At 42.0% G+C, this 15,295-nt stretch overlaps 1 protein-coding gene across 1 annotated transcript in view; it reads left to right on the top strand.

Moving 5' to 3' along the window:
• The first annotated feature begins 1,229 nt into the window (after positions 1-1,229).
• Positions 1,230-15,295, top strand: part of prodhb (proline dehydrogenase (oxidase) 1b) — a 27,407-nt gene continuing 13,341 nt past the window's right edge. The window contains exons 1-7 of the mRNA XM_050050106.1: positions 1,230-1,689; positions 3,408-3,616; positions 9,062-9,096; positions 9,188-9,337; positions 12,601-12,665; positions 12,755-12,871; positions 13,053-13,126. Of these exons, the coding sequence (XP_049906063.1) occupies positions 1,315-1,689; positions 3,408-3,616; positions 9,062-9,096; positions 9,188-9,337; positions 12,601-12,665; positions 12,755-12,871; positions 13,053-13,126 (1,025 nt within the window). The 5' untranslated portion in view covers positions 1,230-1,314. The remainder of the gene's footprint in view (positions 1,690-3,407; positions 3,617-9,061; positions 9,097-9,187; positions 9,338-12,600; positions 12,666-12,754; positions 12,872-13,052; positions 13,127-15,295) is intronic.

The raw sequence follows: 15,295 nt of genomic DNA, 5'->3' as shown, positions 1-15,295 counted from the left end.
GTTTGTCACTTTCTTTTTCATTTTAACCCACACCATGATCTTTTCCTAACCCTAACCAAGTGGTTTTTGTGCCTAAACCTAACCAGACCTTAACCACAGGGCATCATGATGATTTCGGAACGGACTTTGGAACAATGAGTTTAATATGGTCGGAACAATGGGATGTCGAACCAATGGGCAGTTCCCGTGTGGTCTTGCCTTTAAACCACCATGGGAGGTGGTGACAGCATCAAAACGGTGTATGTATAAATAGGACAGCCTGTAAAATGGGGTCATGGGCAGCACAGGTGTGATGTTTTGATGACATGTTACTGTATGCGTGTGACCCACTGTGGGAGATTTAAAGAGTAACTGTTACCAGTTAGCGGCTAACTCAAAGAGGAAGAACAGCGGCTATAAATGTCTGCAAATTGGGAAAATAATGAGCCCTTTATGAAATCATCCACCATATAACAGGGATGCTAAATTATGGTAGTTTTTTTTCCCTGCAACTAAGGGACCAATAAAATCTTTCTGTCAACTAACGTTTGGTCAACTATTAGCAGGCAGCCCTAGTATGAGTGTACAAGAGTCAGTCATTAATGTTGTGCATATGTAATTTATGTAGACGGTAGTGGCTTTTATTTACTGCATATATAGCTACTTTAGGTGTGAATGTGAGCCTGAATGGCTGTCTGTCTCTATGTGTCAGCCCTGTGATAGTCACAGGGATGACACCTCTCGCCTAGTGTCAGCTGGGATAGGCTCCAGCCCCCTGTGACCTCCAACAGGATAAGCAGTTAGCTACTTGCTTATGATAATGATATAATATAATATAATATAATATAATTAGTCCTCTGTTTTTTTTCCCTATAAAAAGGGGTGGGGGGATCTCAGGCCCCCCCGGCAAATTTGGCCCCCTCCAGTGTTGGCTCCATGGCTACGGCCCTGCCTCACGCACTGTTGTAGCCACTGTAAGGAAGCTGAGCAACAGGCTGTAAAACATGTTTAATATGTGGCCACACAACTGTTTGTCTATAACAAGAAATACTTTCCAGTATAATTAACCAGTATACCAGTATAATTAACCACAGCTACAGTCTGCTGACAGGGGAGAAAGTTATAGTAAAACTTGGTGTGCACCTGCGCAGTAGAGTGTGATGTAAAAGAAGTTTGGGTGCTTTACAAAACTCTTACGTCACAGCCCATCCACCAACCGAGTGCTACCTTTTTAACTGTGACTCATTGGCTTCCTCTGCGTTTACACCAGTGTAACCTGCAGATGGTCTGCGTAACGTCCCCGCTTCGCTGACATCCACCTCCTCCTCCAGGCTGATGTTTCATGTCAGAGCCGTGCCAGCCCTGACACGGGCCGGGGCGGACACCTCCTTCAAGCGGCTACTCTGCAGCCGAAGACTACGCTCCACCGTCACCTCGACTCCGGCGACCCAGACGGAGCCGCGGGAGGATGTCAGCAGCCGCGGCGGGGCTCGACATGACTCGGCGCACTCGGAGTTCCCAGGACAGCCGGGGAACGGAGGGAGAAACAGCACCACCAACACCACCTCCACCGCGGCTGCTAATGAGATCTCCGTAGACTTTGACCAGACACAGGAGGCTTATAAGAGCAAAGACTCATTAGAGCTGCTCAGAAGTTTGGTGGTTTTCAAACTCTGCTCCTATGACCTCCTGGTTGATAAGAACAAAGAGGTAACCCCACCTAACCAGCAAGTCTAACATGAGATGTTCAGGTGACTTTACAGTAAAGGTGTGCATTATAGTTTACTCCTATGTGACATTTTGGGACAGCAAAAGTAGGAAAAGGGGTCACCAATGACAAAGGCACAAGACAGCAGCAAAATGTGTCTCTAAATTCACAGTTATTCAGTTACTACCTTTAACTTTATGTAACTTTAAATGCTTTAAGTTCAGGGTAAACATAGCCTCAGTCAGCCATTTGTCAAACTGAACCCACAGACCTACAGTAGCTGTCTGTGCCTCAGGCGAATGTGACACCCACCTCTCAAATTACAACCTGCTTTTCCCAAGCCAGGAAGTGACTCTGTCTGCAGACCATGTTACCTAACTGTAGGCATGATGTCACATCATTGTATAAGCTAATGTATCTGGTCATGTTAATGCACAATACAATACGACACACCTTCCCACAGTGTGTACTGATGCATGGTGGTAGGCTACATTGCATAAACAGACTTGCGACACTTCATTCCTTCCACACTTCTCATGCCGTCATGTAAGCAATGAAAAACTTGGCTGTTGTTGTGAAAACAGTAGCTTCGCCAAACAGGAAGTAGTCATACAATCTGGCATAACGCTTGATTCTCAGTGCAATGTTCCACACTTTGTCCCTGTTTTAGCCTTGTGTTCAGCAGTTTATAACCTGGGGGCAGAAACACGATGTGAATTCTTTTGCTTATGAAAGAACAACGTGGTAATTTTTGTGGTTTGTCATGCAAACTGGTTGCTGTCGTAACCTGTCTAAAGACAGCCTGTCTTGTCTGGGATAGTATGATATAGGGCTGGGCGATATGGACAGAAAGTCATATGTCTGTATTTTCAAGCTAAATGGCCATACATGATATGCTGTATGTTAACTTTTTGCACACAGCACTGGAGCTACAGAGGTTTAAAGGTTTGCAGCACAGGACACAAAACTATAACATGAGTATAAAAGTATCAAGTAGATCTAAATCCATTGTAGTTTGGAACAATTAAAAATCTTAGAAAGTCTGTCTCCATGGCCTTTCAAATGAATCTAGTGCTGGAAAATGATTTAGATATTTGTATATATTTAGGCTGTTAATCTTAATAATGCACAACAGAGAGGCTGAGGGAAGGAGCGAGAGACAATTTGACCACGTTATATACATCTTGTATATGAAACGTCTGTGTTGTCGCTGCATTTTTCAAACACATCTGCAAACGCTCACCTGACATGATCAAGCAGCTCTGTCTCCTACACATGCAGCGCAGCGCTGTACTGCACGTGAGCTACTGTGGTCATTTCATTCATCTCACAGACTGATTTAGCATAGCACGTGCAACATATAGACGGATGTCACACTGTAGACTAATTAACAGACAGATTAAAACAGAGGAGCAGCTCTGTGTCTCTCTGAGTGTTGATAGAGAACTTGTGAGTGAGTGAGTGGGGCAGAGCTGTGCGTTTCCAAAAAGAGCGGCATTATGTGACGCAACTTGACCCTATATGGATATAAGCAGCGTTGTCTAAATCTGTATCTTGCTTGAAAATATAATCGATATATCGTACATAGTCGTTAGTATGATTCACATAAAATAAGCTAAATGACACACAGAATAAATCTGGATTAGTAATCATAAATTATAGCCATATAATATGTAAAAAATCTTAAACTGGTTATAATGTCCTCTTCCTTTCTGCTCAGATAATGGATCTAGGTCAGAAGATCCTGGGCCAGAGAACCTTCGACCAGTTCATGAAGATGACATTTTATGGCCAGTTTGTCGCCGGTGAGGACCACAAGGACATCAAGCCGCTGATCCAGAAGAATCAGGCCTTCGGTGTCGGCTCTGTCCTGGACTACAGCGTGGAGGAAGACATCAGCCAAGAGGAGGCCGAGCAGAAAGAGATGGAGTATGACAGTAGCGGTATTACGATACATTTCAATAGATATTACAAACTTGTCGGTGTTGGGCAGATATTAAGATGATAACCAGTTGGTATTAGAGCTCCAACGATTAGCAACGATCATGAAACTGACTGATTACTGCATAGTCTACCAATAGTTGTCATTTAGGGCCATTAGTCGACTAGTCGCCCACATGTTTACGATATTAATTTGATTATTAAATCATATATTTTGGGCGGGGCAACACAATGGTTTGAGTTGAAGGTGTGAGAAAGAATAGTATCAGTAACATTGTTAACACTGTGCTACATTACAGAGAAATACAAAACCGTACTAATGACCCTTCATTAATATAGGCCTATATTTTATCTACAAGTGCACGTCACACACTGAGCGAGCCGCCTGTTAATGACGCTGTGGGCTAATGGGCATGTAGCTACTTCCATGTTTCAGATGATACGTCATGTTTGTAGTCGACCAATGAAGATGAGTTTACATATCACCTTGGGTTCGTCCTTCACCTTCTCAAAATGATCCCACACTTTGGATTTCCTGCCCGACATGTTATTAACTAGCCTGTGGAATAACTGCAGGTACCAGCCCTGGAAATTAGGGGCCGTACACATGTCGACTGGAAACACGAGGTCGGGCACTGGGTGCTTCTTTTGTGCATTTTTTGTAACAGCTTTCAAAAGCGCAGCGGCAGGTTACTAAGTAGCGTTAACAAGCATCGTATAGCTTATTTACCTGAAATCCTGAGTGCAGAGCTGATCTTCTTTCAGGCGCTGTTTATAAGTGTGTAGGCCTATCGTCCATGGGACAGATGTAAAGCTCTGGGTAGCCCTGCACTAACATGATCAACTTTTTCGTGTTTATCAGACTGAATATTTACAGAAGAAGGGAAAGATATCTGTCGGCAGTGATTGGTTTGTAAGGTGACTCCTGTCTGGCTGCTGAGCGTGCTGAACGACCAGTGAAATCTTGCCGACTAATGACCTTTCTGGTCGACTAATGTTTGGTCGACTATCAGGGGGGCAGCCCTATTGCCAACTATTTTGATAATCGATTGATCACTTCAATCATGGCAAAAAATGTCAGCCCTTGTTAGTATTAAAGTTCACAGGAATCATTGGTGTACAAACAAACAATCAGCTCAGTTGAGAGCAACATTGGCCACAGAGCTGCAATGATCTTGACCTGTTTTAATTCTCACATGCCAACTTAGAGCTGCACAGAGTACAGTGCCTCGCAGAGTATTTTCCACTTGTTTGATGTCAAAAATAGTTTCATTTGAACATTCCTTACACAACCAGGAAGTAAACACCCTTCATTCACGGCATGATTTGCTGGCTTAGTCATGGCCCCTCCTTCAGGATTGGCTGGCTGCAAAGTATTTCTCACTCGTTAGGAATCCTGTCACATGGGCAGCACAAGGCAGCGGCTATCTGACCTGTGAGCTGATGTTAACTTGGATGACAGTGCAGACCTTATGCAAGCAGTCTCTCTAGGCAGAGGCAGCAGCAGTGTTGCTTAAGTTGTAGCTCTGGGCATTCATGCATTATGAGTAATTAGGACATCTCCTCGTCCAAAATAAAATATGGACTTTTTGGCTCATTTAGGAGTTGCTTCAACATCAACTCAGTGACTAAAACAAGTAAAGAGGATATCATTTGATGCCTGTTTCATTGAAGAGAAAAAGACAAATGCACTTGTCAGATTTGCTCAGCATAAGTAGAATACTCAGCACAAAAAGACTGACCTTTTATAAGACTGACCTTTATAAACCTACAGATGTCGTGTGAGATTAAAAGAAGGTCAGACATGGTGAATAAATAAGGCTGGTCGGCAGTGTGTTAAAGTAGCCGCTGTTTAAGTCTGTTGACGTAGAGTGACAGCTGACTGCAATGTCAGTGTGCGAGACGTTTGCAAATATTGCTTTATCACATTCTGTACGGTGATAAAGCTCTCAGCCAGCCCTGTGCTTTGACTCTTTTCACCCTTCTTGTATTTCAACTCTGTATGTTTCTTTTTTTATACCATAACACTAGTAACAAGATATCGCTGCACAGCTTTGATATACTTTGTCTTGGGGATGTCTGCTTGGGAACATCAAAAGAAGTTTGAAACCCCAGCCAAGAAAGCTTTTGTTTGGCGAACATACACCCTCAAACCGTAAAGCAGGAGGACAAGGTACTTTAAGCCGGATTGATCTCAGACAGCAGGGCTTGACAGGCACTCCAATGATCTATCAAGGTAGCAACAACAACATTAGTCAGTTCCTCGCAACGGAAAGAAGATGTAAGGAAGATACAAGGAACCGAGGCAAGTCTTGACTTGATGTTGAGAGCATGATACTCCCAATGCCAGGCCGTTTTACACTGAAAATACATAGGTGATTCACAGTTAGGATTTCATTATTAATGCAGGCCCTTACTGAGATATTTGTAATGAAGCTGCCAAAAAAACAATAAATTGTGCCAGTAATGAAATTATATTAAAATGTCCCTTTTCATGCCAAAAGCTTACCAATAATCAGTGCCTCTAGCACAATTTGAATTTTTGGCAGTGTAACACAGAAAGCATTTGAAACAGAAATTAAATCATCGCACAATTAAAACCTCGACTGGAACCAGTACTGACAACAGAGTTACTTACCCCAGCTACTCAGTGCAAAACTCTGAGACTGGTTTCTGTCGTCAAGGGCTTCATTGAGCTGTTGTTTTCATTAGAGATTAATCTGTTGATTATTTCTACAAGTAATTGAATAATTATTTAGTCTAAAATATAACACACCAAGACGACAGTTGGCTGTCAGTCAACATTGGGCCATAGTGGCAGTAGCAGTGTGTTCTGCAAAGTCAGCACTGGTCAGCCCTTATTGGTTGTTTTTCAGCTGATTGTATGTCGACCTGGTGGAACCTGTCAGTCAGAAAAATCACTGTGATCGGCAGCTCAGTGCACGAGAAGAGAAAAGGAAGTGAGGAAGGCAAACAAATGTCTAGAGATGAAAACAAGCTTGTTGCGTGACATCAGGTTTTGTTTTTAACGTGCAGACTGGCTAACGCACATCTTGAATCCATCCTGTCCGTCTTCCAGTTTCCCTTTTTTGAATGACTAATACAAACCACCACCACCTGCTGGTATAGAGTTATATCCTCTCACGCAGGCGCAGAATGCACATGCTAGTTGGCTGTTGGCTGTAGTCTTTGCAGTGTGTTCAAGTGCAATTTTTTTGGTTGAGATGCATGCGACATTAAACGACACATCAGTAGGTCTTGGTTGCTACTAGTTCTTTAATGTTGGCCAGGTGTGTCGGGGCTTTTGTAGTATAGTGCTGTCATGATACTGAAAGTTAATATAGGTTGATAGGTGAATGTTTGTTGCCCTAGTGGTACGTGCTAGTTGGTCGTTGGCTGTAGTCTTTGCTGTGTGTTCAAGTGCAATTTTCTGGCCGAGACACAGGTGACGCAACAGTCGGTCTTCGTGGCCACTAGCTTTTTAATGTTGGTTTGGTGTGTCTGGGCCTTTATATTATGGTGCTGTTATGATACTGGAAGTTTTATTTCCCATACGATACCTTTAAAAGCACGTTAAAAAAACCCTCAGGGCTCTAACACACCAAGGCGTCAGTTGGCTGTTGGTCTACGTAGGGCCATAGGTGAATGTCTGTTGCCCTAGTTTTTGCAGTGTGTCCTGCACCATTGGCCCTTGTCATCTTTTTTTCAGATGATTCAGCATGTTTAATCGGCAATAGCAGAGCTCATCAGTGAATGAAATCACTCTGATTGGCAGGTTAGCTCAATGTACAAGAAATGTTTGTGGTGTTGTTTACCAGCACACAATAAATACCATTTGTTCTTTTAACATTGGGTTGTGTTGTTTAGGTGCAAACTGGCTAGCTTGCGTCTTGAATCCATCCTGTTGGTCTTCCAGTTTTCCTTTTTGAATGACAAAACAGACAACCACCACCTGCTGGTATAGAGTTCATTCCTCTCACGCAGGTGTAGAACATACATGCTAGTTGGCTGTTTGCTGTAGTCTTTGCGGTGTGTTCAAGTGCAACTTTTTGGCCAAGACCCAGGTGATGCAACAGTCGGTCTTTGTGGCCACTAGTTCTTTATGTCGGTTCAGCGTGTTTGGGCTTTTATGGTATTGCGTTACCACAATACTGGGAGTTTAAGCTTTTTAACGTCGGTCAACATGGGGCCATTGGTGAATGTCTGTTGCCCTAGTTTTTGCAGTGTGTCCTTCACCATTGGCCCTTATCTTTAATCGGCAATGGCAGAGCCTGTCAGTGAATGAAATCACTCTGATAGGCAGGTTAGCTCAATGCACAAGAAGAGAAGTGAGGAAGGTAAACAAATGTCTAAAGTCAAACTGGCTAACTACTGTCCTGTCCGTCTTCCAGTTTCTCTTTTTGAATGACAATACAAACCACCACCACCTGCTGGTATGGAGTTATTTCCTCTCACACAGGTGCAGAGTGTATGTGCTAGTTGGCTGTTGGCTGTTATCTTTGCGGTGTGTTCAAGTGCAGTGCAACTTTTTGCCCGAGACACAGGCGATGCAACAGTTGGTTTTCGTGGCCACTATAGTTCTTTAATGTTGGTTGGGCATGTCTGGGCCTTTAGAGTATGGTGTTGTCACGATATTGGAAGTTTGAAAAACACCAATATTTGTTACCATTTTCAATACCACAGGGAAAAATTGACATTGAGGGCATCCAGGTTAAAATTAACAGAAGGACTAAAAAGGTTAATTTAACAAGGCTACAACATGAGGACTTTCAAAACCATTTCAGATATTCAGAATTGATAAATATTGATAAATCAGTGTATTTTACAACACTAATTTATCCAATCCGTTGGTTCAAAACCCCAAAATATTCCATTTACAATATCTTAAAATACAGAAAAACAGCATGAACCTCTGACTGAATAGAATGTGTGTAAAACAACAAAATGTCAGTCAGTGTCAAGTGTATCCCACTGCAGTTAAATCCAGATTGCAACAATAAAAGTTCCTGCCAAATGGCATGTGATGTTGAAAGAAGATAATTCCCTTCAGTTTTCTGGCTTTAAATCCGATTGACATCCCTGACGTGCAGCATGCTTAGTGTTTATTCATCCATTTGGTTACATGAGCTCCTCGGTTCCCCGTGATGGCGGGGGAATAGGTCAAGTGTGTTGTGACATTAGAGCTAACCTCTCTGAAGGGTCAGCAGGCTGGCAGCAGGACACATCAGCGTATATAGGGTCACTAAACACAATGTCAGACTCTGACATGCCGTTGCCACAAGGCCAGAATGTTCACATGAAGAGCACAAGCTCCTGCATTGAACTAAAAATGCCAGACTGTTGCTGTATTTCTGATGAAACTTGCATCTCTAATGTTGCCCAGACACAAAGCACATTAATTCATTTTATCCTTTTGTATTTCTTCTAATTTAGCTCATGCGTATCGGCTGCTGAGAAGGAGAGCAAAGGTAAGATGCCTTGTTTTGTTTTAATTTGTGGACACAGTATATGATGTAATTAGAGGTAATAGGCATGCAAATTTGTTGTCATCCCCCCAAGGTGAGGACCACAGAGAGAATAAATATAAAGCACACAAACAGTTCGGGGACCGTCGCGGAGGTGTGACGGGAGCTCGCACGTATTTCTACGCGGATGAGGCCAAATGTGACCAGCATATGGAAACCTTCATTAAATGTATCAAAGCATCTGGTAAGTAAAGAGAAACTGAAGCACATCCGGGGCCAGATGCATAAAGTTATAGTCATAAATTTACACAAAGACAGAAATGTGCATTCTTTCAGTCATATTTATAAAGCTGCACGTGTGTTTCTGTTTTATAAATCTTAATCATTGTAGAACTGGGCATACATGCAAGAGCCTCATTTCCACTCCCACAAAAACGTCCTTTAGCATACATTTGCATTTTGACACTTGTGGCTGTTCCACCCCTCATTAGACCTGTCACTGAAAAAAAATTTGGCAAGGAAGAAATGCAGTTTCGCATCGCAGATTTTGACAACAGTGCCAGAACAGCTGTCATTTCGGAAGCCTTTGGATATGTGTAGCATCCATACCACTAATTCATCACATTGCAAACCCTAATCACAGTAGATTTTCTGTCATCATTATTATTAAACATCAAACAGCCAAAACCAAAACCATTCATACAAAGTGCTTTACAATTCAGGATAAAATTAAACTAACCTTAACAGCATGGATGGATTACTGAACAAGGCCTACTGGGCACAGGACCAGGGACTTGAAGTGTCAGTGGGCTCTGTCTGACCCTTCACTTGCAAAATGTCAAATGTCAAATTTATGCAGGGTTTATACTTATGCGTGGAATCAAATGATAAATTGTGTGATTTATCCTGGCTTCATATGAGCAGAGGAAATCTCCACTTGTTGCTAGGGTAATTTATACAATGTAAAATGCCATAGGCTTGTGCTAATAACGTTAGCATGTTGTGTTTGTTTGGAAAGCGTGTTTAGTGTTTTGTCAGTGAACCTTGTGAGCTGTAATGGAGCTGGATTTTATAACGTTACCTTTGTTAAATGCTGCTGTTGTCCCTGGCTTCATATGAGAAGAGGAAAAGCTAGTGTCCATTTGTGTTCTTGTGTTTGAAATTGTCGCTATTAAGCCATGTTTAATGTGTGCTTAATATGTGTTTTGTTTTGTTTTTTTAAGATATTTTTGGGGCATTTTTGCCTTTAATTGATAGGAAAGCTCAGTGTGAAAGGGGGAGGGAGAGAGAGAGAGAGAGAGAGAGAGAGGGAATGACATGCAGCAAAGGGCCACAGGCTGGAGTCGAACCTGGGCCGCTGCAGCAACAGCCTTGTATATGGTAGGCCCCTGTTTTGGGTGTGTTTTAAATCATCGAAACTTTACAGGACTTCACAGAAACCTCCGTTGCCAACTAGTGCTTTGGAGGTGTAACTGCAGAGTAAAACAGACACACCGCTGCACAAGTATAAATTAGTGCTGCACGATTTGATAAAAATGTGCGATGGCGGACAATATCGCGATTTGCTATTGTGATTACAATATCATAAAGAAAAATGGTATCATGAGTCTTCTTGCTTGATTCAGTGTTTCCCCTACATTATATTGGGGGGGGGGGCATAGTTACTGTTATGGACAGTGTGTAAATGACCATTAACAGACAGCACGGCACTGGGCACACAGCGGAGTGAGCATATGTTACGTTCAGGCGTTATCACGTAAATGACAAATTCCAGCACGCCATAGCACAACACAGCAGCATGTCAAGTGGGCCGAAACCGAGAAAAATTGCTCAATTTTTCATTTGTTACATTATATATATATATGTATATATATATATATATATATATATATATATATATGTATATGTATACACACACACACACACACACACACATGTGGCGACTTTAACTTTTAAATTTTTACACAGCACGTCTTTCTGTTCAACGTCGCCGTACCTGTATCCAAAGTGTCGCCATATAATAGACGTTGTGTTTTTTCGCCCCCAAGCCTGTTCATGGTCGTGCTCATGTTCTTCTTCAGCATATATGTTGGTCACTGCGGCACGCCGGGTGGTCACCTGACCATGGTGAGGTCTGAGGTGTTTTAATGTTGACAAAAAGCTTCTTAAAATGATTTACTCTTCTTTTATTGAGTCCATTTTAACCTTTGCTGTGATCTGTTGGTTTGGTAACCTCATCTTCTCAAATAAAAACAAGCTGAGGAATATTGTCAAACTCTGCCAAAAAACTATCGGCATGAGTCTGAATGACCTTGACTTTGTTTTTAAAACCAGAGCCACGCAGAGGGCAAAGGCCATTCTGGCAAACCCTCTCCATCCTCTTCATGCAGAGTTTCAGCTTCTCCCGTCTAAGAGAAGGTACACTTTCACTTGCAAGGCCAAATCAAATCGGTACCTTAAATCCTTTGTCCCAACAGCCATTCGTTTTTTAAACAAGCTGTAGGCAAGCTTGATGGGAATGATGCACCCTTGAATTGTGTTGACTCTGTGTATTTACATGTATTTATTTGTATTGTGTCTGGGGTATCTGGATGTATGCATTCTCTGCAATGTGAGATATTGTAAGATTGTGTGTTTTAACTTCTGTTGCAAACCAAATTGCCCTTAGGGGACAATAAAGATTTTCAAATCAAATCAAATACGTGCTGCACACACCAGGATAGCTTGTGGGCGTAATGTCAACACACTCCACACACTACAGGAGAGGTGGTCATTTTCACAGGCACACGCGTTAACATTTATTTACATTAAATCGCAAATCGGAGCCTTATAAAGGGTTAGTATAAATGCTCACAACGGCATAAGCCATGTGCGTAAACTCTGCATAGAGCTGATGCACAAGTATAAATCCCACTTTACACATACCATCCAGGGAGATACTCCTGGTCCTATGTACGAAAGGTGATGGAGCCCTTTGCATATCTTCACCCAGGGGGCCATTTTCTCACAATCCACCCATGGTTAACTGGGTGATGTAAAAAGTGATAAAATTCACTCATAAATAATTTAAAATTAGTTCATAAATGTGCCTCTGATTGACATTTCACAGAATGCTGTGCAGCCTCTAAAAATTATAAGCCAATCAGTGAAATTGCCAAACAACCTGAAAACACTTTTATCTGTCTCTCAATTTATATTCCATCTCCTCCTCATCATATCACCAGCAGCTATCTCAGCTAAAACTGTGTGTAAGCCTGGTTGCACTCTTTGCAACCTTACACTGTGGACATTGTCTTAAAGCTGTAATGATTGTGGCTCATATACTTTCATATGTTTTCCAAGATATTGCAAATATTGTCATTCCTCAGACAGTGGCCATGTGGTCTGGTTCTGTAATCCACTCCATTTAGTACATGCAGCTCATCTTTAAGCATGCATTTACCATTAAGTCAGTATTTTTGGCTTTGCATTATTTTATTTATTTCACTCAGTGTGTTTGACCTCCAGGTGGGAGTGCAATGGACGGTTTCTCTGCCATCAAAATGACTGCTCTTGGACGGCCTCAGTTTCTGGTAGGCAGTAGGTGGTGATTAAAAGGTCACTGTACTAATTTATCTGATGCAGTTTTGTGGTGGGCTTACATCATGCTTTTTATTTAAAGCTCCAGTTCTCAGAGGTCCTGGTGAAATGGAGGCGATTTTTCACCTTCCTGGCATCACAGCAGGGGAAGGACGACGTGGAGGCCTTAGAGCAGAGGCTGGAGCTCAAACAGATGCAGGTGGAGTTTCTCCTCCTCTGTCGTCCTGGTGAACTTTAGTTGTAGTGTTACCTACCTATAGTAATCTCTACCAGATGTTACATTCAGTGTTCTAGATTATTTTTGCACTCCTATTTCATACACAAGGATAATGCTACACAGTGTGCCTTGCAGTACTTCTTCATCTTTTCTATCCATCTAGGAATTCCTGACCAAGCTCGGTGCAAAAGGTGACTTCTACGGCTGGTTTACTGGAAGGGAAGAGGAGTCTTCAGGGTAAGCACGAGCGCAGAGAACTTAAATAGACACGAAATGTCTGTGTAATATCTGTAAAACAGTGTCAGTGTTGCACACAGGGAAATATTTCATTACAGCCATGGCAATTTAGAGGAAAATTAATTCAATGAAAAATGATGATTATAATGAAAAGAACAAATTACACCCTAATGGATTGCAATGCCTTTTTGCAGTGGTAATGCTTCACTAACTCTTAATACAATTTAAGCTCGTCATTAAATCACGAAACAATTACCACTATTTTCCCACATGCAAAACAAATAAAATACATATTTTAGCATAATATTCTTTATTGATTTAAGTGTCCTCATAGTTTACTTAACAGCACAAGCACAGCAATGTACAATGTATTTGTTTGGGACTTTTTGTTTTACAGATTATTTGTTTAAAAGTAAAAAGTGAATACATAATGACATCAGAGGGAATTCAGGCTTTAAGACACACCATCTTATGAAAAAAGTTAGAAACGTTTTTGTTCTGTCAGCGTTAACGTGTTAATTGCGATGTGATTAAGGTCCGAACATAACGCGTTATTTATGTGTGCTGCTGTTTTGTCCCTTTGACCAACCATAGGATGTTTTCACATTTAGTCCTTTTTAAATGAACTGAACTCAGTCCTCTTAAAGTGCACCAAAAGGTGGACCGACAGAAAGGGGACTCAGTTCTTGCGTTCACATTGTCCGTTCATTTCAAAGAGGACTCAGTTCTCTTTCTGGTCCACTTCAGCTCTGATGGGGCCTCAGTCCTCTTTCTGTTCACACTGTAGTCGATATGTAATATATATTGATGTAGTTTATTTTTTACTTTGATGTGGCACTGCGGTGCGGTTATGAACTTGAAATTGGAGGGAAACCTTAGTGTTTCTGTGTGTTGTGGACAGTTGCCGTTTGATGGTTTCCTTGTTCCATATCTGGAGGAGTCATGACCAAAGTACTTCTCGTCCACTGGTCGTGTTGTCATTACCTGTGGCTGTGGTTTCACTGTGTTTATTATGCGTCCTGCTGAAATAGCACATGATCTGTCTACGGCAAGCCCAGAGGGCTGCAATACAGTAGCAAAAGGCAAAGCGGACTTAAAGCGAACCGAGCGAGTTTGGTTCGCTTCAGAGGGGTCTGAGTTCTCTTGGAGTGTTCACATTTGCACAAAAAATGCTGAGTCACCGCTCTGAGTCCACATAGAGGCCTGAAAAGGACCAAGTGTGAAAACACACTTAGTTAAGCCCGGGAAGTCTGGGAGTGCATAGAGCTGTCCAAATCCACAATTCAGACTTCCATAGAGTCCACTTGGGGTGCAGACTTCAGCAGAGTTCACTTATGTAATTGCCCACAATTCATTGCAATACAGATGTGAAGTGGTAGCTTTTTTTCAATAGCTGACGAAAAAATCAAAGCTTATGTATATGTAAAACAGTTACTGTTGCCTATTAAAACAACACTTGAATTGTGTGGGCCAGAAATGATATTCAACATCAACAGAATGGCAACAGAAACAACAGAAAAACAACAAAAGAACTAATAGGTCATAGCTCGGCCCTTTGTATCTTTGTATTTGAATGTCTGCAGTCTGTATGTTATACAGAAATGTATTTTGTTCACCAAGGAAACAACCCTATACATGAGATTTGTATCTTATTATCTGCAGGGACAGATGAGCAGACAGAATATAAAAGCAGTTACAATGATTGTAATCGTCGCTTAAACATTTCCATGGCAACAACATAACATAAAAACAGTCTCGAGTGCTGTCTATAAGTGGCTTGCGACCTCTGATAGTAAACTTGTTACAGTACGTACGACAAGGTGTGCGAGGGCTCAGTCTGAAAGTCCAGAGGGAGGACATTTGAATTCAGTCAAAATGACAACACCACTGGGCTTTTGAATGGCTCATTTCACTTTAAACACTCCAGACGGCTTGGTTGACAAGTCAAAAGTAATATCCACCTTGTGTCATATGGAGTCAAATTATCACCATAGTGCTGTGAGTCTGAGCCACCTCCTACGAGACGAGCAAACAGGTGCAGCTAATCAGACTGATGTCAACAGGCAACCACATCGCCTCGGCAACATCCGGACCTTGAAAATAAGGCTGCAACCGGTCCCATTCCTTGCAACAGAGGCATTCCTCTTCTGTGGGCACTGGGGCACAGCA

Source organism: Epinephelus moara, chromosome 8, assembly GCF_006386435.1.
Source record: "Epinephelus moara isolate mb chromosome 8, YSFRI_EMoa_1.0, whole genome shotgun sequence".
Classification (NCBI taxonomy): domain Eukaryota; kingdom Metazoa; phylum Chordata; class Actinopteri; order Perciformes; family Serranidae; genus Epinephelus; species Epinephelus moara.
Note: the sequence above shows the minus strand (reverse complement) of the source record. Positions and strands in the feature narration are given on the sequence as shown.